The following is a 27,530-nucleotide window of genomic DNA, read 5'->3' on the forward strand; positions in this document are numbered from 1 at the left end:
GTCTGTAAATGCGCTATAGAAATAAATTTGACTTCACTTCACTTGATATCAGTTCAGTTCAGTTTGACTGAGTACTTTGTTGGTCAGTCTGTGGGTTTGACTCATCGTGGAGAAATAAAAAGACTGAAATGAGATGAATAGACTGAGAATTTTCTCTTATTTGACAAAACAATTCTTGACTGAATTTAATTTTGTGGACACAAAATGCAGTTAAACAGTTAAATCGTAATATATTGTATCGCAATACTCACCATATCGAAAAATACTTAAAATCGCAAAAATATTGTATGGGGACTCAAGAATCTGAATAAAATTGTATCGTGGGGCTTCTGGTTACTCACACCTCTATGAATTACCATCTTAACATGCTTTGTTCCGTATCAACCTTTATGTTAAAAATACAGTATGTCTCTAAGGATGTCTTGCAGAACTCGTGTGTTCGTGTTAGAGTGTGTGTGTGTGTGTGTGTGTGTGTGTGTGTGTTGGCAGCCAGAGTGACGAGCGAGGGGGAGAAAGCAGCAGGACCCCCCGCCAGGCCTCCTCATGCATTATCAGCCCACAGCTCCCCAGCAGGCAGCAGCCAGCAGGAACCAGGGTGTCGAGTTTTTATACCGCCGGGGGCAGGCTATGGGCTTTTTTAAATTATTTTTTTTATATGGAACAACTTTCAACTCTCCCTGTTCCTCTCCGCGGCTGCACACTCCCCCAACACATGCAGAGAAACCAACACACACACAGGAAAAGGAATAAAATAAAAGGTTTTCACCATTTAATTAAAATCGATTGTCAGGAGAATAAGACACATAAATGTGCTTGGTGTGCTTAACTGAAGTGATGCAAATGGATTTTATATATATATTTATATGTATATATACACACACACACACACACACACACACACACACACACACACACACACACACACACACACACACACACACACACACACACACACACACACACACACACACACACACACACACACACACACACACACACACACACACACACACACACACACACACACACACACACACACACACACACTTACTGTATATGTACATGTGACAAATACAATATTGCAATGAGTCCACAGCAACTTTTGGAAACATTTTCACACCACAAGGCGAGGCTTCTTTTTCTTTTGTTTGTTTTAAATCCCAGCCTGCCTTCAGTTCAGACGATGAAGTCACCATCACAATCACACAGTGTTTGATGTGTGGTACAACTAGGTGCTGCAGCATTATTGCCTTTAAACAAATTGCATGTTTGTTTTTTTAACTTTTACTCAGGGATGGATTACTGCTTGTAACATGCCAGTTCATTACAGTGAGTCTGAGGCGAGCTCTGTGACGAGATGTAATCAGTTAGAATATATTGAACCTGAAATATGCAGTGTTAATTCTGACACCAAGCACCTTGGTAAAGATTTGAGAAATCATTTAAATAAAAGAGAGAAAAAAACCTACGTCACAGTAGAATACTGCCACCATGTGGAGGAACACCGCCAAAAATCTCTTGTGACAAAGTCTGATCAAACATTTTCCCTGATGCCTCATTAACAGCTACAACAAGTGAAAAGTGACGACGATTCATTTCTTAATCTCAGTTCGTTCACAGGCATTCATAATAAAATAATAGGATATTCTTCCTAGTCTATGGCGTAAAATTGCTGGGAAACAAAATTTGTGTGGAGTTTTACCTACAACAGGAATTAAAAAGCGATCTGAGTGAATGATGCTTTTATCACATCGGCCTCAAGGCACATTAAACACACTTTATGTAAAAAGTGCTCCGCTGAAACCTGTAATTAGCCCTGCAGCGCTCTCTCTCTCTCTCTCTCTCTAACACACTCCAGCCAAACGAGCCGTGCCCGCCCATATGGCTGCACGGTGTTGGCAGCATGTCAGTGACTAATGCAAAATTAAACGTGTTTTTCACCGATTTCCCTACAAGCTGACGATCTCATCCGTCATAACAGTCTGGTAAAGTTTACCAAAGCGGCCAGCATCGGCATGTAAACCAGACGCTGAATGAGATCGACGGGCAGTGATGATGGATGCAGACTAAAGTGATTGTGCAGGAGAATCTGTGAGGAAAGCAATCATGTTGATGAAACAAGCACTAAAAATCAACAAAAAAGAAACGTAAAAACCTCCCTGTCAATGATCTCACCTCTATTTAACAATCAGCTTCTGCACTCAGTCTTTCACTTAGTGGCAGTATACGACCATCGTCCTTACATTCAGAGCTCCTCCGTCTCGACTGCTCGGCGCCAGCGTTCTGTCCTGCTCCAACACGAGCTCCGTCCTTCGTGCTCACGAGGGCGTGGGAGCCGTGGGGTGCTGGCTGGACGCCGGCAGCTCGTACTTGAAGACGACGCTAAACAGCTTCCCACCGAGCCGGTCGGCCAGCCACGAGTTCTTGATGACGGCCATCTTCAGGCTCTCGCAGCTCAGCATGGCGTAGTAGTTGGTGTGGATGGCGCGGCCCATCCCCTCGATGATCACCAGGTCGGTCTTCCGCTCCCGCACCACCATCGCCAGAACTTTGTCCAGACGGCTGAGAGATGGAGGAGAATTCAACATGTTTAACTGTTTCGTTTCGTTAACTGTTCGTTTGTCAGGAGCAGCAATAATGTTCATGGCGTGTTTAATTATCCAAAAGTGTCAGAAACAAAAAAATACCAATAAACATTGTTTATATTTTATTAATAACTCCATTACTAACTATTTCAATCAATATTTAGTGGAATGGTGTTCTTTCCCTCTCAGATCATGGTTCAATGAGGATAATTCACTCGTTTTTTCATTTTAAAAAATGCATGTTAAAACTTTTTTTATGTACATTGGAAAGACCTACATATAAAATACAATGGTTTTACATGACATTGATGTTTTTTAAATTTAATTTTTAATTAAAAAAAATAAATAAATAAATACTTTCAACAATTTTTTTTTTTAGATTTTTAAACTTTAAAATGGGTCAATTTGACCACAATCAGGGCTCACCTGTTTGTTAAAGTAGAATTCAACGACTTTTGAAGGTTGAAATTCTCAAAGTTTTTAAATAAAAAAATCCAAGACTCAGCGCATTAATCATCACATCTAAATTGTTACTATATAGTTGCAAAAAACATGAAAAAAAATAATTGCTTAAAGAATATATTTATACCCAGAGGAACCAATGTTTTACCAGCTGTTCATATTGACTTTGATTGTACATTTTGATCAGGAATATTTCATGTTTAATGTTCAATAATCATCTTAAAAAAAACTTTACAGGGGGTACACCTGACATTATTGCATAATTATCCTCCAATTTACAAACAATGTAGGTCCGCCAATTCTAGAAATAAAACCTATGAAAATAAATCATGAAATAAAATAAATACCTCAATAAAAATAATGATGTGTGTTCAGTAATGGTCAATTGCTATAACACGATTTCTAAATCACCCCAAGCATCATTTTCTGCATAATATGTTCTGTAAAAAAAGGTTTGACTGATGATAAAAGCATTAAATATAAGCTTTTTTTAATAGACTAAAGTAAAATTCAAGCAAAGTCCTAACTCTGGCCATTATGATTTAAAAAGTTTGAAACTTAGAAACTAAGAACTCTGCACGATCCAGCAGCTCTAATGAACTCTTCAGCAGCTGCTCACAGAGTTTTGGCATTTAAAAGTGTAAATGTGCAGCCAAATTGCATCGGAAATTGTAATTCTAGGTCATTCACAGGCTGAAAAGTACTGAGTTTAAAAATGTCAACTGTAAAATTGCCAAATCACCGACCTCAGATCCAGACAGGGGGAACTGGAACCACTTTGGACCAACGTCAGGCGGTCCTCCTTCAGACCAGCGCTGCACAGCAAACAGCAAACACAGCACAGACAGCTTCTTTAACTGTTTTAAAAGCTTTTCAGGTGTTAAACACAAGATTATATCTATGAAGCTGCTCCTCATGATTAGTCCTGTTTATTAAACCAGGACTACAGATAGTATTAGTCATGTGCACAGCAGAAAGTATCAACAGGAAATGTACAAACGTTGAGGATGAGGAGCATAGAAGGAAATCTCATGTTAACCACAGTATGCAGAGACTACTTTGAAGCACATGCATATTTAAGTGGTTGGCGTAAAACCATTTAATTCTCTCCAGAATGATTTAAAGAGTGATAAAAATAAGATATTTTTCTCCCTGCTCCTTTTGATGTAAATAGTCATGTTAATATTGTGAATAAAAAAAAACTTTATTTATCCCGCAGTGGGGGAATTTAGTTGTCACAGCATCTCAAGATACAGACGCATAGATATAAAAACTGAATAAAAATATAAAAAACAAGACATATACATTCATTCTATACACATTATATGTGTACATACATTTCTGCTTTTTGGCATTTATAATTAATATACATTTTTTGTGTTTGTTTGTTTTCTTGAAAGTACTTTGCATTTTGCCGATATTGCACATTGGAGAAAATATATTTTAGCATGTTATATAGGTTAAATAGGTTGTTGCATGTAGTGGTATGAACATCAATATAAATAGATGTAAATAGATGTGTATGTATGTATGTATGTATGTATGTATGTATGTGTATATATATATATATATATACACATAAAGTATATGACATATATAATATAGAAAAAATACAGAAGCCCTGATATAGGCCTAATGTGGTCGTATATCATATTTCATTATTAGGGCCTCGGGGCAATCGCACCGAGCACTGGTCCCATACAGCAATAGCTCTAGGGACCAGTGCTTGGGGCGAACTACTGTTATACTGTGGATTTTTTCTTCTTCCTCTTCCGGAAGCAATTTCGTCCCGCTACGAATTATACACAAAACGTGCGGTTTGATCGGGATCGGTGTGCTATTACTTTTCTCTACAGAATACGAATTTTTCGCGACGTAAGTGAATGGGACGGCCGTAAAAAAATGAGCGAAAAAAGAACAATAATTGGAGATTTTTAAATGTCTACTTCTCCGGCATAATTTCACCTAGAGACTCCATTTAAACTTTAAACAGTAGACACAAGTCTTGTGTATTGGTGTATTAATCCACGTTTCGATAGGTCATATAGTTTTTTGTCAATCCCTGTTCAATGACCATGATCATTTTTGGAGAAATTCTGAGATTATAATGGGTATGTATTGCACGGAATGTTCGTGTCACAGTGTGTGGCATCATCGCCAGAGTGTAGAGGGAGAGAAAAAATTGTCAAAAAATAAATTTGAAAACTGCGCTCCAGGCCGCAAATTCCACTCTACAGAAATAATTTATACATAGAAATGTAGGAAAATTCGTCTTCTCCCTCACAATCCTCTGGTAAAGCTGTCAGAGTTATAGTTTGAGCGTACGACGCACAGATGATCCACCAACATGCACCAACAGCCTCATTGGCTCCCATATTAAAAACGCAGGAAGATTTCAGAAAAAGGGACATTTAACAGTTTTTGTAGATCGCTCTAACAAAGCTATTTTTTCATCTTTCTTAAAAAAAACATATGTAGACATTCAGGACGCTCAAAGTGAAATCGGATCAATAATAGGTATTATGGTTTTGCCAAAAATGCTTTCTGTTCGAGGTCTGTTCTGATTGCCTTTGATCTTTGATGTGATTACAGTTACAGATACACACACACACACACGCACGCACGCACGCACGCACATGCTTCAAACACACACGTGCACACACACACACACACACACACAGGTAACTTTATGTGATTTTAATTACACACACGCATACACACACACAGGGGAAATTTTCTAGTTATTATTATTATTTTATTATCACGCATATTATTATATTTCTTAAACACTCACTGAATGACTGGGTCCATGGCAGCGATGCTCTCAGTTAATATCTGCAGCTCTCCGTTGGTCACGTCATTTAAAGCCGGACCAGAGTTGCTGGCCAACACGACCTGAAGGGAGACAGACACAAGAGTTTGATTTACATTTTATCAAATTTTGGTTATTTTGTATAAATTGTGCTGTTGAAAGTTCCTCACCTCTGTTCCTCGAGAGAGAAGCTCTCTGACAAAAGGCATCACACCTAGAATGATGTCTACTCCACTATTATCTACGAAAAACAAGGCACACTTATGAGGAGGACCCTGCAAGAGAGAAACCAGGATGGATTGTGTTCAAGCACTAATCATCAAGAGCACACAACACAGAAACGCTATCGCAAGAATGGGAAAAATATCACTGAATGCTAAAAAAGCTCTTATCTGTGTTTCTCGCTAAAAATAATAACTCAGCTTTGAAATGAGAAAGAAGAAAAAGAGTCTGACCTTCAGTCTCTCGAACCACTGGTCGTAGGAGTCGACGAGCCACGGCCGCTCTGAGGAGAGGAAGATACATAAAGAAGTCAGTGTGAGGAGACACTTCAGTGCAGTACAGTCATTGTTTAAAAAGTGCAACAAAGAGACAGAGAAGAGAAATACCTTCCAACTGTTGTTTGGCGTGTTCAAACCCAAACTCAGGATCAGACTCAAGGACGCTGCAGGACGTCAGAAACAAAATGTGAAAACGTAAGACAGCAACAAAAACATTTAGATGATTGAAATTAAAATGCTTGAATCTGACAGCCACTGCAGCCTGACCTGCAAATAAAAAAGGTGCTGTTTGATCTCAAATCCAACCTAATCAATCAATTTCTTGAACCTTGTTGCAGAGAAAAGACAAGCTGAAGCTGGGCTCAGACTGAAGGGGTTTGGGTCCTGAAGAAGAAACTTCACAGGTGCACACACTGCAAGATTTTAAAATAATGGCTCATCACACGCTAAAGGAAATTATTTAGATTACTGTGGGAGAAATGCACCACTTTAGTTCCAACTCTGGAAATACTGATGTATTTAGATATTAAAAATCCTAAATATCAAACAGGAAATTATCTGATGAGTCTGCAAACAGTTAAGGATGTCTAAGAATTAATCTGTTAACTAGAGCCCGACCGATAAGGGACTTTTGAGAGTGATGCAGATACTGATTTTAGAGGGGGAAGATTACTCAATAACCGATATGGTGGCTGATATAGTAATTATTTAAGCTGGAATGATAAGAGACCTTTTTTATGTGGTTTGGGCACCAAATGTACCCAGAAAGCTACATTCTCAAACATAAAATGTATAAGTTAATATTTAACATTAATATACATTATACAAACAATATATTATACTGTCAGCCAATATAAATGATAACTGAAAAATATTCAGATTTAATTTTAATTAAAAAAAATAACTATATAACATAGTTTCTAAATCACCCCAAGCATAATTTGAATGATAATATAAGTATTAAATATAAGGATTTTTGTAGACTAAATTCAAATTCAAGCATATTCCTAACTTTCTAACCATTATGTTTTCAAACCTACAATTCTACAATTCTACAATGTCATTTAGCAGAATTTTTTTTATCAAAAGTGACGTACAAATGAGAGTTAATACAACACAAGTAAAGATGAAGTCAAGAAACATAGCAAGAGTATGTGCCGTGGGTCAGTCTGAGTCCATTAGGAGGCAAGTGCTTTTAGGTCGCAAGAGCGGACAGTGAGATATTTGTCGTAGTCGTCAGTGTAGATCAAGAGTGAAGGTGTTCAGTAAACAGTTGGTCGTCAGTCTCTTCTTAAAGATTGAGAAGGACTCAGCAGAACGGATTGAGTTTGGAAGTTGGTTCCACCACCGGGGCTCTACAGAGGAGAAGAGTCTGGTTTGAGACGTAGAGGCCTTCAGCGGCGGAGGAGCCAGACGTCTTTACTAGAAGAGCGTAGTGGACGGGAGGGTTTGTGAATCTGAACAAGGGAGTTTAGATAAGAAGGGGCTGTGCAGTACCCGAAGGTGATGTTCTGTCATCCATGTGGAGATGTCCACAAGACAAGCAGAGCCGCGGGCTGAGACTGTGGGGTTGTTTGGTGGGAAGGAAAGGAACAGCTGGGTATCATCGGCGTAACAATGGTATGAAAAGCCATGATTGCGGATGATTGTGCCAAGTGAGGTGGTGATCTTTGAAGCAACCCAGTGGAAAGGTTTTGTAGTTTGGACACTTCTGCCTTCCAAGATACTTTAAAGGATCTCCCTGCTAGGTAGGGCTTGAATTATCGGAGGGCAGAACCTTAAATACCAAGTTCTGTGATTGTAGAGAGGAGGATATGGTGGTTAACAGCGTTGAAAGCTGCAGAGAGGTCCAGCAGCAATAGAGCTGATGATTGGCCAGCTGCTCGAGCCAGACGCAGTCATTCTTTTACAGACAGGAGTGCAACACCATGGAAAATGGCTAGATATCAGCTCTTAAATTAAACTCTTATGAGCTAATTTTGTTGTTATCATTCTATTCGTCCAAACAAAATTACCTTTAGTTGTACCAGGCATTAAAATGAACGAATGAATGAATGTTCTAATAATTTTTTCCATGACTGTGGATGTCATCTCTCCTGTAAACACCCTAACATTACCAGATAATCTGATCTGAACATGCTCCTTCTCCTTCAGTTGTTGGTTTGGGTTACTCTGGGTTAAATGTGCCGACAGCTTGTGCAGTCTGAGCCTGTCCTGAGTGTGATACCCTGCAAACAGGCTTACTCTGATCTTCAAAGGGCAGCAGAAACCTCTTAAAGAAGCATTGGGATGCAGCTTGGGATACATTTTTTGTTGGAATGGCTGGTAAACAACCCTCGGGCGCTTGAATAGATTTATTTATTCTGTTTACCTCCTAAGTGTGCTGCCAGCTGTTTGCAGTCAATCAAAAACAATATAACACTACTGACCTATATTATTAGAAAGAGGGCTTCTAAATTGTATAACATTAGAAAGATATTTCTGGAACTGTTGAGGAGTGGAGATATGGAGGAGGCAGTGGGAGAAAAAGAAAATTAAAAAAGTCTGATTTGTTGTTGGGAATGTACACTGTAATCTACACTAGGAATATCATATATTGATTTTATTATTTTTCAAATTGTATTTATTTATTATGTTTTTGTATTGTTTGATTTTTTTTGCTATCTACATTTATTTAATCATTCATTTATTTTGGTCCTGTCAGTATTACTAATATTTTAAATATTATTTTCATTACTGCTAGATGTTCTTGATGTTTTAAGTGTTGGATGTATTAGAAAAAAAACAATAAATCTCCGCTTAAAAAATGAAAAAAAAATGTAACACTGCCAAACACAGTACAAGACTCTTCGTTCAGAATATAAAACTACAAGATAGGAGCCTCTCCCGCACTCAGAGCAGAACAGAGCAACCAATCAACCAGGCTACTAACAGAGTCTAAAAGCCATTAACTGCACTCACTCTGACACGGCCTTGGCTCCCCAGTCGAAGACATTCCCGGCCAGGACGCCCCTGACCAGAGCAAACTGCCTCTCCTCCCAGCTCAGCTCCTCCAGGGACTTCACCGCCTTCTGGTAGTACTTGAGAGCCACGTCATTTTCCCTCTGTTTAATCTACAAGAGACGTGATTTACAAAGCTTGAACCGAATAAGCGATTGTCAGAAGCAAAATGAGTGATTCTGAGAAAACATAAAAGACTGAATTCTTGGCTTAATTCATGAGGGAGTAATTCCAAGAGGTGGGGAAAAAAACACAGCATAGTATTTTGGCTGGGCGATATATATCGATATAAAAAATATATCGATATATATTTATAAATGTGATATGGAATTAGACCACATTGCATGTATCGATATAGTTCTTTGTTTTCTTCTTTTTATATATATACATATATATATATATATATATATATATATATATATATATACATATATATATATATATATATATATATAAAGGCTGCCCTTACGAGGGTTTGTCATATTTAGTTATTTTGTAATGTTCTCTATTTTTATCTAAGATATTTTTTCATTTAAATGTGCACTTTATTGAGCTTTGATTTAAAAAAATTTACTCCTGTTGTTATACAGTATTTATTGTATTTCACTTAAATAAACGGTTTCCATAAAACTCATTGTGACATGTCATATTTGGCTTTGACTGAACATTTGCTCTCACTTTGCAATAAAATATTAGGATATATATCATATATCAATATTCAGCCTAAATATATCAGGATATGACTTATGGTCCATATCGGCCAGCCCTACATAGCATTGCTTTTGCGTGGCAATATCATATTAATTCATGGCAGCCAAGTATCAATAATTAGCGTTCTGGCAGGCCGTCAGTATTTTCAGCTTTTATTTTTTGACTCTCATTGTGGAGAAATAAAAAGACTGAAGTGAGATGAATACACTGAGAATTTTCTCTTATTTGATAAAAACAATTGTTGATTGAATTTAATTTTGTGGACACATAATGCAGTTAAACAGTTAAATCGAAAAATATTGTTTAAAAATCCAGTAATATCATATTGTGACCCAAGTATCGGGATAAAATGGTATCGTGGGGCCTCTGCTGATTCCCACCTCTAGTAATTAATCATCAGTGCGACACCATAAGACTGTATGAAAAACATCAAATTTAGAGGGCCGAAGCAGCCATGTAACACACGGAAAAAAGGACAGAAACAGAGAACAAAAGGTTGATAGATTTCACTCAGACCTTAGAGTAGGGATCAGGAAAGTTGAACTCGTTTAAACAGTGTTCCCTCGTGTCTAACAGACTTCTGACAGTGAGGGATCCATAAGCACTAGGTGAGAAGAGAAGCACTCTACATTAGCCAGAGAGAAAAACAAACACACAACGGGGCTGGGCCGCTTGATGCAGAGCACTTTTCAACCATATTTCCAAGCTTTTGCAAAGAAAAAAAGATGTTGTCGAGAACCTGGCATTTGGGACTTTTTGTTGAGTTTTCAACAACAGCTTCTATTTTTTCCATTCTGATAAATAACTGCAGGTTATTCTACAATTCATTCAACTGGCACATACTTATAAAGAGCACCTGGCTCCAGATTTCCCCCTTTCACTGCCCTGGGCAGTTACAGCAGGTATGAAGACATGAAACTAGTGCAGGCGTTGAAGGAAAGGCTTGAGGTTTAGTCTACTAACAGAGAACTGTGGGCCCGGCATGCAGAAAAAAACAAAAACAGTCGGTCTTACAAAGGCTGGTGGCGGAGGGTCTGAAGCTTGTGTCTGTATTTCTGGCGGAACTTCTCGGCTCGCTCCGCCGCCTCGGGCATGTCAGGCTGGCTCGCTACTGCTCTCTTTACCACCTGCTCCGATAAGACAAGAGCAGTAATCACACATTTACGACCTCCGGGCAGCTCAAGCACAGAGTGGGAAAAAAATACTAAATCAAGTATGAGAAACTGATCTGTAAACACCAAGTGTGTTTTTCATTTCAAGGCTTATTTCGTTTGAATATTGTCACAGATAACTCACGAAACATAGATGATGTGACATGATATCATATAGGGCTGGGCAATATATCGATATATTTCTAAATGCGGTATGGAATTAGACCATATCGCATATATCGATATAGTTCAAATTTCTTTATTTCTTTATATACAAATGCTGGCCTTATAGGGTTTGTCATATTTAGTTATTTTGTAATGTTTGTTATTATTTTCTCAAATAAATATATTTATTTCAGAAAAAAGACTTGCCTGCTTTATTTCATAGGCTATTTTATTTAAGATTTTTTTTATTTATATGTGCACTTTATGGAGCTTTGATTTTTTTTTTTAAAAAAGGTCCTCCTGTTGTTATAGAGTATTTATGTTCAATTAAATAAACAGTTTCAATAAAACAACTTGTGACATGTCATATTTGGCTTTGACTTTGACTGAACATTTGCTCTCACTTTGGGATAAAAATATCGGGATATATATCGTATATTGATATTCAGCCTAAATATATCGGGATATGACTTTTGGTCCATATCGCCCAGCCCTACTATCATACATGAGGTTTTCTTAGGGTGCAAGTACAGTGCAGCTTGACAGAAAATCTCTTAAACTTTTAATCTTAAATGCAAAAATTGGGTGGTAGACCATCTTAAAGAGCTTCTGTCTAAATTCAACATTTTGTCCATCTGGTTTACAATCTTACAGACACAAAACCATAGGAAAACTGAAGATTTTCAATTTAGAAACTTGCTAAACCACTTTATTTTAACTGTGACTAGCAGCTCTACAGGCCTATCTCTCCTCCCTTTACTGCAGTACCACAGTTCTTGACCTACGGGGCTGAAATTTGACCTGGAGATTCAGTATGTTTATGAGAAGGTGTGCAGTTGTTTTCATTCTAATTGGATAAAACAGGGATGTGGCAATAGAAGTGGCCTATCACAAAACGGTGCATAACGTCCAAATAGATTCCCAGACTTTTTTGCCAAACAGATGCTTAAATTTTATTTGCCCCTTTGCTTGCACAGAATGGTGTGAACAAGAGGTGAATTGTCACCAAATGTAATAAGGCAAACTTCTAGATGTTTTCACATACCATGGCCACTCTTGATGAGCATAACATAAGCTATTTGTTCTTCAGCGCTGCAGGAGGCGTCACTGAACTCAGTAGAGAATAGTTTTCCTTTCTTTTTTGTGTTTGTGAGGATGTGTGTGTGAATGCATGTACATGTGTTTGCAACCATTGCAAATGTGCGCTTGTTTCACAATTAGGTTCAACACTAGTTGTGTTTCCATCAACTTATTTCTATGCGCTTTTTGAAGATTTGCGTGAGAAAAGCTGGAAACTGCAAAATTTGATAAAAGTTTTTACGCTCGTTTAAGGCGTTTTTTGTCTTTTTAGAAAAAAGTGAAAGTCGCGTTCCCGGTGGCACACCTAGTAGAGCGCATACCACTGAGGCCCAGTCCTCGTGAGCGGGCGGCCCGGGTTCGAGTCCGGCTCGGCGCCCTTTCCCGCGTGTCTTCCCCTCTGTCTCCCCCTTTCACTCTAACATCTCTACTGTCAATAAAGCTATAAAATGGCTAAAAAAAAAAGAAAAAAGTGAATACACTAAACAGGAGATGAAAACACTTTTTCCAAATAAATTCTAACACTGCTAACATTTAACTCACATGACTGATCAGCAGTTTCCTCTGACATGAAAGAACAATTACAAGTTTCCCAAATAAATCTAATTCCTGAAGACTTCTTTCCATTTTCTCTTGTGGGTGGCCAAAGTTGTATGATCCGCAACCTCTTTTTTGTTGTTTTTTCTCTAGTTCATCTACTGTTTACTGACATATTAGCCTACAGCAACACATTGCATTGCCATCTTCTGACCAAAGTACATTACTGCAGCTTTGATTATTTGCTCTAAACCAAGGTTATAATAGTTTTGGATTTTTCATTAGTTTTAGTTTTAGTTTTGTTGTGATTGTTTCTTTTCAAATTCAGTTAGTTTTAATGTGTTTGTAGAGTGAGTTTGCTCGTTTTAGTTTAGTTTTTATTAATTTCAGTGTCAGTTTTATTTTTATTTTATTTTTTTTTGTAATGGGGTATTTGTTGGATGCCAGATTCAAAAAAGGTCAAAATAAATGTTGCCTTTATTTCCTTGGTCTTATCTATCTCAGCCCCAATAAGTGTATTAAGTCATAAAACCAGATAGATGAAATAGAATTCATATCAAACAAAAAAGGTTTACGTATGAAAAAAGTTGACAAAGACGAAAACGAAGGACATTTAAACTATAATTTTAGTTTTGTAACCACACAATACAGTTTCAGTTAGTTTTCGTTTTTTTCAAAAACTTTATTTTAATTTCAGTTAATGATAATGTTTTTTAAATTCTAGTTTTCATTATCTTGTTAGTTTTCGTTAACTATAATAACCTTGCTCTAAACTAGTTGATGCAATTCCCGAATTCGCATTTTCTTTCATGCAAAATTTCAAAATTAATTTTGACTTTATTGAAAACACAGCTACTGTCTGTATGGCACATATTAATTTTTAGACTCTGCTATTGAATCCAGCCTCCTACCCCGTCTAGAGCCTCCTCAAAGCAGTAGAGCCAGTATTCGCGGGCCACAGCGTCCTCTGTCAGGTCCATGGTGTCGGGGATGTAAGACGAGGCGTCCTGCAGCAGAGGCAGGTTCACCAGCTTCCTCTCCAGACGGTCCATCTCCAGCATGTCGAACTAGACACGACAGAGACACAGAGAACATCCTGTCCGTCTCATCCGTGAACTCAAACCGCTCAGTCTTTCTTCCAGCTCCTAAAACACCAAAGCCTGCTCCACCCTCATATCACCCCTCAAAACATATTATTCTGTGATATATTCCACAATTATTTGAGCAACTTTGTGCTGGTTTCACTCTTGTTAGTTGTTTTTCTTTATTAAAAAGGCACAATAAGAAGGATTTGTCCAAACTATGCGTGTCCAGAATTTAGTGAGCTTCCACCTTGGACTTCTAAAAATGTCCTGAACATAGGCCTGTCACGATAGACATGGATTTATCATTCGATATATAAAAATAGATAATAGACACGAGTTTTTTTCTGGACTTGATATATTGTCGTTTACATGTGTGACTTTTTGTGCTTTTTTTGGTTGTGTTTAAAGTAGGGTTGGGACGCGTTAATTAAAATTAATTAATTACACAAAAATGTATGCCTTAAAAAAATGTACGCATTTTAAACGCACTTATTTTTGCACCGCGGAACGTTTCTCACTGGATGAGTTTCAGGCGGACCGATTATACTGGAGCACCAACTAGCGTTCATGAGTTCAGACAACAACAAACCACAGTGAACATGAAGGAAGAAGCTGATGAGACGCTTTGGTTGGCCCTGTGGATGATGGGACATTTTGTTACAAAAAACGGATGGAAGCGTCGATAAGAGCATGGTTGTGTTGCTATGCAACAAGGAATTCGCATATCACCGCAGCACAGCGTATCACCTCAATACAAAACATATAGCAGCTAGCGGCTAGTGTGGTAGCTAGCGTGGATTGTGTTTTACTTAAAAAACCAAAGTATTATAGTTTACAGAAGGTCTACCTACCTATAGACTACCTGAATTTCTGAAATGTACTATATTTCTAAATATGCTATTGCTACACTTAATGGCAAAAATTGCACTGGTCTGTTGGACTTGAACAAAAATAAACAATATTTTTGTTGCTTAAGCTTATGTATTCAGTCATTTTTCAATGGTATACTAAAAATCCATGTGAAAAAAATATATTCAAATATTTATATGCGATTAAAACGTTTTAATTAATTATAATAAATAATTGTCTTTATGTGAGGCCTTAATAATTTTGATTAATTAATTACAAAGCCTCTCATTAATTAGATTATTGTTTTTAATCAAGTCCCGGCCCTAGTTTAAAGTAATGCTGCAAATGTTTGACAGGCAGTATGAATTGCCAAAAAAAAAAATGTTTTATATATATTTTCCAAGCAACCATTTCAGCTGTTTTTTCCAGATGTTTGTTATTTTAATAATAAAATAATACATAATGTTCATCCCAGTACAATTTTTTGTTAACAGAGTCTGAACGTTATTTATTCGTTTTATTTATCAAGGATATTTTAATATTTATTTTCCACATTTCAATTCCAATGTTTAAAATGTCATTGCTTTGGAAAAGGATGTACTTATTATGCTCTAATATCATTATAAAACTAAAACAACATCGATACAACTATACTATTAGTTTATCGTGATAGTTTCTGGGAAAATATATCGTCTTAAAATCGTGACAGGCCTACCTGGACACAGAAAAAATGTACAGAAAAGAGAAAGTAGAGGCAGAGGGTAGGGTTTCTGCTGATACAGACACTTCTAGTGGGCCATAAGTGATGATCAAGAGTAATGATTATTGGGTTTTTTTTGTTTTTTTTGTAAAATCCTTATTGTGCCTTTAAGACAACAAACAAGCAGAGAGGAAGCTAAAGGACAGGAAGTTCTAGAGAGATTTACTACTAATAGCCTGTGGAAGCCAGCAGATTCATTAATTGCAGCACACAATCAATAGTCCATTAAAGAGCAAACTACATCAATAGAAGAGTTCTCTTCAGTGGTAAACCACCAAAGATGAGCTAATATTTCATATGCAGTCCTGCATCACACATGGCCAGTTTGCACTAATAAAAACTAGGAAACTAATCTGGAGGGAAAATAAGCAGGACTTTCAGTGGTGAGAGTGGGTTTCTGGGCAGCTAATGTTACCAGACGTTAACAGCTCCTGATGCTCTACGGAGCTCTGCATGCCCAAAGTATCACATCAAGGAATCAAATAGCAAAGCAGCTGTTGAAAACAGTGTAAACAGTGTTATTTTACATCTTCGCAGCTAGACGGTTTGACCATAATTTAGTAACAGAGGCAACATCGTCAGCAAAATCAAAGCAAAGTTAAAAAGAAAAACGCTCTGATCCCTTTTGTCTTTAACAGGCAACACAGCAAAGTGAAAGTCTGACGTCTCTAAATACTGCGGTTGAGTGTTTTTCTGCTAGAAAACAGGGCGCTGTGAGCAGGAGCCGCATGTCATCAAACCAGAGCACACAGGAGAACCAGACGGAGGTACTTACGGGAAACTGAAGGAGAGAGTTAGGCAGACAGAGGAACAGTGTGTGTGGAGAGGAAAATGAAAAGAGAGATTATCAAATAATGACTCATGAAGTTTATGGATTCAGTGAGGACAGTGGGAGATATCAAAATTAAAATGTGAACAAATAGTAGGCCTGTCACGATAATCAATAAATCGACTTATCGTTCGATATACAACAATGTACACGATAGTTTTTAGTTGATAAATTGTCGTTTACATGCATGTTTGCATAAGTCATCAACATTCAGTCACGCTGCTTCTGTCCGTCAGTCAACTTGCGGGGAGGCAGGACACACACACGCACGCATGCACACGGTGTGGACAGCATTGAGGTAGAGAGAAAGAAAGAAGAATTTTTATTCTTGTAAGATTAAATATTAGAAAAAGTGCCTTGCTAAGGTCCTTCAGCATAATATTTCATGTAATGAGCCGCCTTGTTGTAATCCTCACCAGGGGAAACTTAACGAGAGTCAGAGTCAGAGTAAGGGGAAGATGACCCCTAAACCCAACACACACACACACACACACACACACACACACACACACACACACACACACACACACACACACACACACACACACACACACACACACACACACACACACACACACACACACACACACACACACACACACACACACACACACACTGTGCACAGCGTTGAAGCAGAGAGAAAGAATTAGAGTACTCAAAGCTAAGTTTTCCGACGGTCGTAGTTATACAATAATAGAAAGTTGAGTGGAATAAGTGGAACTAGTTCCAAAGCTTAATGCCACTGCAGTGGTGTAGGAACATTTTGGATTCAGGCCGGATGAACGCGGAGAGCCCGCTAACATCAACGAGCCGGTTTGTCAAATATGTATGAAGATAGTCGCAACAAAAAGTGACAACACAACAAATCCCAAAGTCCATTTAAAACACAGTCATCCATCCAATTTCTTTAGCTGTGAACAGAAAACACAGCAGGAGCCGCGGGACATGGAGCCCTTCACTAACCCACAACTTGTAATTAAGGATATATTTGCCAAAAAAATTCAAATATAAACGTGACGGCACAAAATGGTGTATGAGATGAAAGAGGTGCAGAAAGCTGCAGACTTTTGATAGGCAGTACGATTTGCCTAAAAACATTTCCATTAACAACAGCCATTCCGTCATTTCAATGTACATGTTCAATATCCTTGAGCATTAAAAGTTAATTGCTCTTAAAAACAGGGTTCATACACCTTTTCAGTGGTAAAATTCAAGCATTTTTCAAGGACTTTCAAGGTCAATTTTCAAGCTTTTCCAGTATCTTAACACCTGTTGTAAATTGCATGTTTTAGATGGGGGAGATTTCACTCAACCATACCAACAGCGATGGTATTACACTTTTAGGAGGAACGGTCTTCATTTCAGATAGGCTTCTCATTATGTGTTTAAATCTGTGTGCAGACTCACCGTTCCGCTGCGTGCACGCTGCATGGGGTTCATATCTGGAGAGACGCTCATCAGGCCTGAGCTGCCCGCATAGTTCTCTCCCCAGCTGTACTGGTTCGGATCTAGAGGGGTACAAGATACAATTACAATATTTTCATGGTGCCAAATTTGAAATAGAGTGCTTTTTTTCTCATTAAGGTAAAAAAAAAAAAAAAAAAAGCATTTTGTGCCATGTTGGCTAGTAGATTTTGCAATATAACAAAATTTTGTCATTATTTCACTTATTTTCAGACACATTTTATTCAGTTGTACGTCCTTGAGCTCCATCTAGTAGCAACGTAGACACACTGTCGAAATTATAACATAAAAAGTTATGACTTTGTATGTCATAATGACTTTCACTTTTATCTCATAATTTTGACTTTTTTAACTCATAATTATGATCTTTTTATCTCAAAATTATGACTTTTATTTCATAATTTTAACTTTTTTTATCTCATAATTGTGACTTTTTATCTCATAATTTTGACCTTTTTATACTCATAATTATGACTTTTTAAAACTCATTATGACTTTTTATCTCATAATTATGACTTTTATTTAATAATTAAATCTTTTTATCTCATAATTTTGACCTTTTTATACTCATAATTATTACTTTTTAAACTCATAATTAGGGCCTCGGGGCAATCGCACCGAGCACTGGTCCCATACAGCAATAGATGTAGGGACCAATGCTCGGCGAAGCCCCGAGCACTACTGTTATACTGTGGATTTCTTCTTCTTCCTCTTCCGGACGCAGTTTCGTCCCGCTACTAGTCCAACAACTTGAAGAGTTGCAGGACAAATTATATATCAAAACGTGCGGCTTGATCAGGATCGGTGTGCTATTACTTTTCTTGACAGAATACGGAAAACTGCCCAAAATTTTGCATTGAAATGAATGGGACGGCCGACAAAAAATGAGCAAAAAAGAACAATAATTGGAGATTTTTAAACGTCTACTTCTCCGGCATAATTTCACCTAGAGACTCCATTTAAACTTTAAACAGTAGACACAAGTCTTGTGTATAGGTGTATTAATCCACATTTCGATAGGTCATATAGTTTTTTGTCAATCCCTGTTCAATGACCATGATCATTTTTAGAGAAATTCTGAGATTATAATGGGTATGTATTGCACGGAATGTTCGTGTCACAGTGTGTGACATCATCGCCAGAGTGTAGAGGGAGAGAAGGAATTGTCAAAAAATAAATTTGAAAACTGCGCTCCAGGCCACAAATTCCACTCTACAGAAATAATTTATACATAGAAATGTAGAAAAATTCGTCTTCTCCCTCACAGTCCTCTGGTAAAGCTGTCAGAGTTATAGTCTGAGCGTATGACGCATAGATGATCCACCAACACCACCAACAGCCTCATTGGCTCCCATATTAAAAACGCAGGAAGATTTCAGAAAAAGGGACATTTTACAGTTTTTGTAGATCGCTCTAACAAAGCTATTTTTTCATTTTTCTTAAAAAAAACAACATATGTAGACGTTAAGGAAGAACTCAGGACGCTCAAAGTGAAGTCGGATCAATAATAGGTATTATGGTTTTGCCAAAAATGCTTTCTGTTCGAGGCCAGAAATTTCACTCTGTCCACCTCTGCTGTCACTATGGCGGAACAGGTGTCAATTAATTCTGTTGATTGCTTTGATCTGATTGCCTTTGATCTTTGATGTGATTACAGTTACAGATACACACACACAAGTGCATAAGCACGCACACTCCTCACACATGCATACATATGCTTCAAACACACACGTGCACACACACACACGTGTAACTTTATGTGATTTTAATTACACACACATACACACACACTCACACTCACACACACGTGACTTTATGCGATTTTCGCTACACACACACACACACACACACACACACACACACACACACACACACACACACACACACACACACACACACACTTTGAGGTTAAAGGACATAGTTTGAAATCTCTGAAGAATCTCATCATAGTGTACACACACCGGCAGTAGCCCCCATGGCCCTTTCAGAATTTCCCCAGAGGAAATTTTCTAGTTAATTCTGTTGATTGCTTTGATCTGATTGCCTTTGATCTTTGATGTGATTACAGTTACAGATACACACACACACGCACACTCATCACACATGCATGCACATGCTTCAAACGCACGCAGGCACACGCACACACACAGTAACTTTATGTGATTTTAATTACACACACACACACACACACACACACACACACACACACACTTTGAGGTTAAAGGGCATAGTTTGAAATCTCTGAAGAATGTCATCATAGTGTACACACACTGGCAGTAGCCCCCGTGGCCCTTTCAAAATTTCCCCAGAGGAAATTTTCTAGTTATGACTTTTTATCTCATAATTTTTACCTTTCTATACTCAAAATTATGACCTTTTTATATCATAATAATGAATTTTTATCTCATAATTATAACCCTTTATCTAACAATTTCGACTTTTTCTTATCTCATAATTATGGCTTTTAAAATGGGCAAAAAAAATTCTCAACAAAGCTGAGTTTTCATTTTTTCTGAAATGGGCCTCATATTAGTGAAGAAATATGCAATAATCTGCCTCATGTAACACTAGTTTGAGTCAGCTCTGATGTGTGAGGGAGGGGCACAAGTTCAGCGATAAACTGCCAAATAATTTTCCTTCACACACTGTTAAATTACATTAATATCTACATTTATTACATATCTTACAGTAAATTGAGAACAATAATGTGCATTTCTGTGTTTGTCCTTACTGTCCTCCTCTGCTCCTTTAAGAAATGCTCCAATGGCTCCGAGATAGCCTTCATGTCTTAGGAACAGAGCCTGAACTTCACCCTACAACAACAAAAAATAGAAGGCAATGGCGTAAAAATCTGGGTGAAAGGTGAAATACTTCCATGTTCAGCAGATAACAAACAGCATTGAAGACTAATCTGAGATAACAAGACAGAAAAAGACACTTATGGACTCGTGTTCTGGGGCTAGTTTGTCTTTATGTGAGGCCTTGCCTTGGTGAAGAAGTTGATGCTGTAGGTGATGGTGTGCATGGTGACTGGGTGTCCTCTGATGAAGAAGCCTCCGAAGTAAACTCTGGACAGGTTGTGCAGTTTGGCGTACAGACAGGCCAGCTGCCCGATGTCGTTACTGATCATGTGGAGGAGGCTCTTGGCCATGTCTTCTTTAGAGAACTCTACAATTCAGATCAGAGTTATTTATAAACAAAATATCCACGTCATGAAACTGAAGCGCTGCTGCAGGGCTTGTGTCCGTCTCAGCCTTTGGCAAGCCCAGAGAACCACCAATAATTTGAAAAAAAAAGTAGCTGCAGACACAAACACAAATAGGTTCTTGTGACAACTGTAATGTGTTGTGCCATAAACTGGGGAAACTACAGAATCGCTGTTTGCAATATTCTGGACATATGCATGCAGGTTGTGAAGGAATGGATCGAATTTCAATGGAAATGTTGACACTTTCTTCATCTTTCAAATAGATAAAAGATGATTTTGGTATTGTTATAAAGTATTTTTTTGGTCCAATCAATGTATCTATACAGTCTTATTGCACAAACCTTGACATATGCATATATAATAAACTAAAGGGCAGCCATATAAAGTTAATGAGCCTGAGTGTCACCTTTGTCAGCAGTAGCAGATTTTCCAAAACTGCTCGCGATAAGATCTCCAGTCAAGCCCAAAGACCCGTAAGATCCTCCGTAGATATCTTTGACGAGCATATCAACACTGGTGTGTTGCCCTTTTGAGGCCAGCTGGAGCAACTCGTCAAATCTCTGCATGGGGAAAGAAAAAGGTAAAGTTCACAAGGCTTAAGGGGACAATTTATTGCACTAAGGAGACAATATTTAGTGGGTGACTTCAAGCTTTTACAGCCTGACAGTAAAACTAAACGCGTAATTTAGGATACCTTTGTTTTGGTGAGTAAAGCTCCAAGGCCCCAGAACGTCCCTCCTCCTATGGAGCTTCCTCCGATTCGCTCAAATTTGTCCTCTGACTCAACCTGTGGAAGAGGGAGAGAATGGGACATTGATTTTTGTGTGAATCAAATAAAGTGAGAGCAGGTGAGCCAGAAGTCTACAGTCAATGAAGACACAACTCACAGTCAGACCCAGAGCATTTGATTTAAAGGCTCTATGTCTGAATCCACAACAAAATATTGTACTCATTTTTTGTACTGTTTATAAATTAGTCCATTACTCTTACTGCAAATTCTGAATTTTAAATTCATGCTTTATATTACTGTCTACAATCTTTGCAGAAATAATGTGCCATTACTCTAACTCAATTACAATAAAATTCAATCTAAATCCAATCCAGAAAAACTGATGCTGGATTTTTTTAAACAAAAGGAAATACATATGTTAGAATAATATTCTACAATGTTTGTATCAAAGAATAACCACAAAGATATGCACAGGACTGGAGGCAGAATAATAATTTAAAGCTTATGTACAGCTGTAAAAAAGCTGCAAATTATCACATTGGAAAAGCTAACACCAGAGTGATTTTGCTTCATAAATTACTTAAACGATGCATGGATTATCAAATCAAGTTATCCAAAAAAAACTACAGATTAGTTTTCTGTCACTGAAATAATCAATTAACTGCAGCTCTATTCAACGTCTCTAAACCACCAGCAAATCCTGAATTTATTGGTTTTTGAATGAATGAAATCTTAATTTCGAACATATACATTTTTTATAAATGTATTTATTTTTTATTATGAAGAACGAAAATAAACAACCAACAAAAGAAAAATGCATTAAAAAACATAAAATTACATGTTTAAAAAGGAGTGGGAAGAAATGTAAAGTTATCTAATCCTATCCCTTCTCTACTAATCTCGCTACCTAATAAATTAGCATAGGCTTACTTATTTAATCATAACCAAATATGAACTATATATAAATAAACATACAATTACACATCATTTATAAATAAATATGTCCTGCAAAATATAATTTACTTATAATTTTACCTTGACTATGGAGACCCCGGAGCCGATGTTGACCAGCAGGTAGGGGAAGATGTCCGGCTGAGTCGTCTGAAAGCGGAACTCTGAGTCGGCGTGCTTGGCGTAGACGAAGGCCTCGTGCGGGATGTTCCTCAGCACAAAGTTACAGCCCTTAATGAGGCAGGTCATCTCATCCTCTTTGTCAACTCTGCCACAACACAGGACATAAAGAGTCTGTTAGATTAAATCATCCTCAGACAAATGTGAAAATAGCTGCACAGAAGACTAAATGTTTTGTCCTCCATCTGCAGGTCATCATCTACATGTTCACAATATAACCAGATATTTATATTTTTCAGTCATGTGCATTGACAGCCACATAAACAGCCACATAAACAGATGTATAAAGCTGATTTCAAAGGTTAGTTCCCTTTCTCTGTGGTGAATTACTATAATAACATTTAACCAGAAAGTTGCTATTTCTCCTTTACACTAATGACAGAGTAATCATGCATCACGTCTGGTCCTTAAGTACGCAGATGACTCTTTTACTGTGTCTTCTGCAGGGTTCTGAACATGATCATGGCCCAGTACTTAATGAATTTGTTAATTGGTGTGACCAGTCCTTCCTCCTGATAAACGTGGCCCTGCTTTCCCACACCCTGTGGGATTAAAGCGGAGCCAGTGGCAGCAGTGCAGCAGTATAAATATCTGGGCACTGTCCTGGATGACAAGCTGACATTTGATGCAAACATTGACGGTATATGTAAAAAGGTGAACCAGCGTCTGTTCTTTTTAAGGAAGCTGCAGAGTTTTAATGTAGACAAAACTCTGATGAAAATGTTTTATTCTGCTTTTATTGAGTCCTTGTACTTTCCTCTAATGTTATCTGTTGGTTTGGGCATCTCAGTCTTTAAAACAAAAACAACCTGGATAAAATGGTCAAGCTGTGCTGTAAGATAACTGGTGTTTGCCTTAAAAATCTTCAGCAGCTATATGAAGAAAGGCTCCTCTCTAAGGCTCAGACCATTGTTTCTGACTCTATTAACCCCTTGCATGCTGAGTTCCAGCTGCTTCCTTCAGGGTGAAGGTTTAGTCTCCCTAAATGCAGCATCAATAGGTTCAGGCTCTCTTTTGTCCCATCTGCTCTTAACAACCAATGATGTCAGGACTTTATACTTTTTATAATCCTACTACATTTAACAGGGACCGACAATTTGGAACTATGTTGTTTGCACTATTGCACTTGTGTGTATGTTGTACTTGTATTTTATGTCTTTTGTCTGCAAATCAAATTGCCCCTTAGGGAAATTAAAGTTTTACCTTACCTAACCTTAAAACAACACATATATGTTTCCCAATGCAAACAATAGCAAACATGTGAATGCTATGTTGCCTTTATAGGATGTTTGGTTCGAAATCAAATTGTTTATTATAGTCTACAATCCAGTTATCAGTAGATATTTTCCAGAAGAGTCTTCATACAGTCTCCTAAAAAACCTAGCCTGTCCTGTGGTTCACAGGAAGAGGACAGGGTATTGCTTCATGTGTGAATAAGCTTCTGTGAGATCAGAGGACTGTTGTTCATTCAGGCTCAGTCATCTGGAAAATGAAAAATATTTCCCTCCCAACCTATTTTTGTTTGTACATGCAGAGTGTTCAGCACAGCAAACACAGTTTCTTGGGTAAATACATCCACAGCTGGTGTTTTACACTCACTTGAGTCCAAGCTTCCTCTCGATGAGCTCTTTAAACTTGTGCGCCCCTCCACCTGTGGCTTTGATGACTTTGGTTTCCGTGTTGACCAGGTGGTCTTTGATGAAGTCCAAGCATGTTTCGATGTAGGCATTTTCAAACTTGATGAAGTGCAGGCGGGCTGTGACCTCTTCCTGCACGGAGATTTCATAGAGCTCGTCACTGGTAGCCTCCTGGGGTTACAGAGGAGGAGGTTTAAATACTTCATTACATCCTGCTATTGACACAGTCACTGCTGGAGGGGAGCATAGAGAGATCCAGTTGTTTAACTAGCATCTAGACTCTGTTGGGTGATTATCATGAATGTAATTTTCATTCTGTTTATATGTAAGTGTATTTTTATCTTCCCCTTACCATGTATTCTGCAGTCTAAATGTATGCTTTATATCACAGCCTCTATGTCATCATGTGAATTATTTTGGAATTTAGAAAGCCATACATTAATGTCAGCTATGCTCAATTTAGTTGTTGCAGTAATTTCTGGATTGATAACATTTGTTACATACATTTGGTGCCGAATTAGGGGCATTTTTTATTTTCAAGAATGGATAAAAATTGTCAAAAAACCCTTAACAATATTTCATCAATACCCCAAGACGTTTGGAACAACGTAAAAAAAATTCTGATTTGGTTTAAAAAACGTAAAACATTTGAGATTTTTGTATTTTTCAGCAATTAGATGACAAGCACTTCTGTTCTGGTTACTGCTGAGAAACTCCTTTATACCCCCCTTATAACAGAACAGACTTGTCACACTAGGTTGAGAAGCATTTCCCCAAACCCGCAATTCTCAATAAGAGGTGGCAGAATGATAGGAGGTTTCATTTCAGATTAGTGCTGCAACTAATAATTATAACTGTGTATTAATCTGACTTTCTTTGTCTCAATTAAACAGTATGCAATTGTTAAGGGGACCTGATCGTGGGTGTGTTAGCTGATAACGTGGCAGGTTACCCACAGCTGTCTCAGAAAGTGATGATAAACAGATTATAAATTACCTTTGTAGTGTGGTCGAAAGATCGCACTTTGGCCACCTTGTGTTGAACAGTTGAGTAGTAGGCAAGTTTTGTGAGAGATCCACCTGTTCAAACAACACAGTACGGATAATATCAGATAAGAAACCAGACAGACAGACAGACTAACAGGTGACAAACTGGATTAAAAATAACACTTAGAAACGGTCAAAGGGTAGCGTTAGCTAGCGAAACAGATATAAAACCTTAACAGAGGCTAGCTAGAAGCTAACACTGGTGTACTTTTTAAAGTTGGCCAGGTTTGTTAGGCACACATCCGTTTTATCAAATAAAGACAATCCTGAAACATAATCAGACTTTAAATCTTCAAGTTTAGCACACTTGCTGTCACATAAACTAAATCAGAGCTAAATTTAAGCGGCTAACGGTAGCTTTGTCTTGTTTACTTTCACTTAAAGTCATGTGTTGTCATCAGTATCAGGCTGCAAGGCAGCTGCTCGGATATTATCCACGATCGCGCCAAATTGGCAAAACAAACAAAGAAAACTTTTACATCCCTACGTACCTATGTCTATCGCGAACCGCTTTGCGTTTTCCAAATTGCGGAATATCTCGTCTGGAGGAAGAGTGATGCTTTTATCCATGGTGTGACTACTACTGCTGCTGTGTAGTCCAACACATTCCGCCATGGTCCGCAACGGTCTGACGCTGCGGGCGTAGCGTGATGACGTAACGTAACGTGCCCCCGCGACGTCCAATCAGCAGCCACGTTCACTGTGAGGCGTGTGTGTTGTCCTCTAAACATGAAGGTGCCGCCTCTTTGTTTATGCCCGCTATGTCCGTTAACTCTGAGCGATACATAATAATAATAATAATAATAATAATAATAATAATAATAATAATTATTATTATTATTATTATTATTATTATTATTATTATTGTTGTTGTTGTTGTTGTTATTATTATTATTATTATTATTATTATTATTGCAAAACAAAATTTGCAAAAAAATAAGAAAATGTATTTATTTTACAAAAAACAAACGTAATTTATTTCATATCATCTCCTTGTATAACAATACAAAAATGTGCTGTTTCATGATGTCTGCGGTTTAAACCCAAAACAGTATTTACAGTATCTTCACATTCACAAAAGTAGATACATAACAGCAAACTCGTATTTTATTTTATTTTGAATAAAGTAAGTGCAACATTAGAAACAACAAAAGCTCTTTTCTAATCCCAAAGCCTTAAAGATTAAGGCTGGTGATTGTTGGGTTATTTTAAGTTTTTGGTATGTCTTTATAACTGAAGCTCATCAAGTTTATTCGAATAGTCATCTAAGTGACAGAAGTAAAAGTTTTCCTTCATCAAAGCTGATACAGTAATTAAAGGCATGTTTGAGACTGAGATACATGGTGGAGTAAGCTTAAGAAGAAAACTGTATGTAAAAGGAGTCAATAGTATTTCTAAACTACATTGGGTGATGCAGACGCTCACTTGTGTATTTTCTGTTCAAGTGCAGATACATAAAGTAATCACTAGAGGGCAGTGCTTCGCCACAACATAGGCATTTACATTTTATTATTTTAGACCCTTGATGTCCAAAGTGCTCCTTAATTACAGTGCAAAAAAAAAATCACAATTTTTTTCACAGTTTTATCACTTTTTCTCGTGTTTACAAGTTTAAGGGTCTATATATTTTTGAAACTCACATAAACTCGCCTTTTTTATGCCTTTATCATATTCAAAAACTCACCAAACTCGCACCAAAATTCAATCGTGTCGAAAATTTACGTATTTTATAGGTTTCAGAAATGGCCGTGGCAAAATGACCTACTAGCACCCCCTAGAATGCAGCCCCTC

General features: G+C 37.6%; 1 protein-coding gene across 1 annotated transcript; it reads right to left on the bottom strand.

Annotated features, from left to right (window-relative positions):
- Positions 1–26,364, bottom strand: pank4 (pantothenate kinase 4 (inactive)). Its single transcript, XM_059329445.1, has 19 exons — positions 26,231–26,364; positions 25,690–25,772; positions 24,656–24,864; positions 22,961–23,144; positions 21,890–21,982; positions 21,602–21,755; positions 20,974–21,155; positions 20,719–20,800; positions 17,931–18,031; positions 13,912–14,067; positions 11,085–11,197; positions 10,587–10,674; positions 9,321–9,472; positions 6,468–6,523; positions 6,315–6,364; positions 6,030–6,134; positions 5,842–5,942; positions 3,794–3,862; positions 1–2,562 (listed from the first exon to the last, which is right to left on the bottom strand). The coding sequence occupies exons 1-19, from the start codon at positions 26,352–26,354 to the stop codon at positions 2,319–2,321; spliced, it is 2,346 nt and encodes a 781-aa protein (XP_059185428.1). The 5' UTR covers positions 26,355–26,364; the 3' UTR covers positions 1–2,318.
- Positions 26,365–27,530: the final 1,166 nt, after the last annotated feature.

The sequence above is a fragment of the Centropristis striata genome, chromosome 3 (genome assembly GCF_030273125.1).
Source record: "Centropristis striata isolate RG_2023a ecotype Rhode Island chromosome 3, C.striata_1.0, whole genome shotgun sequence".
In the NCBI taxonomy this organism is placed as follows: domain Eukaryota; kingdom Metazoa; phylum Chordata; class Actinopteri; order Perciformes; family Serranidae; genus Centropristis; species Centropristis striata.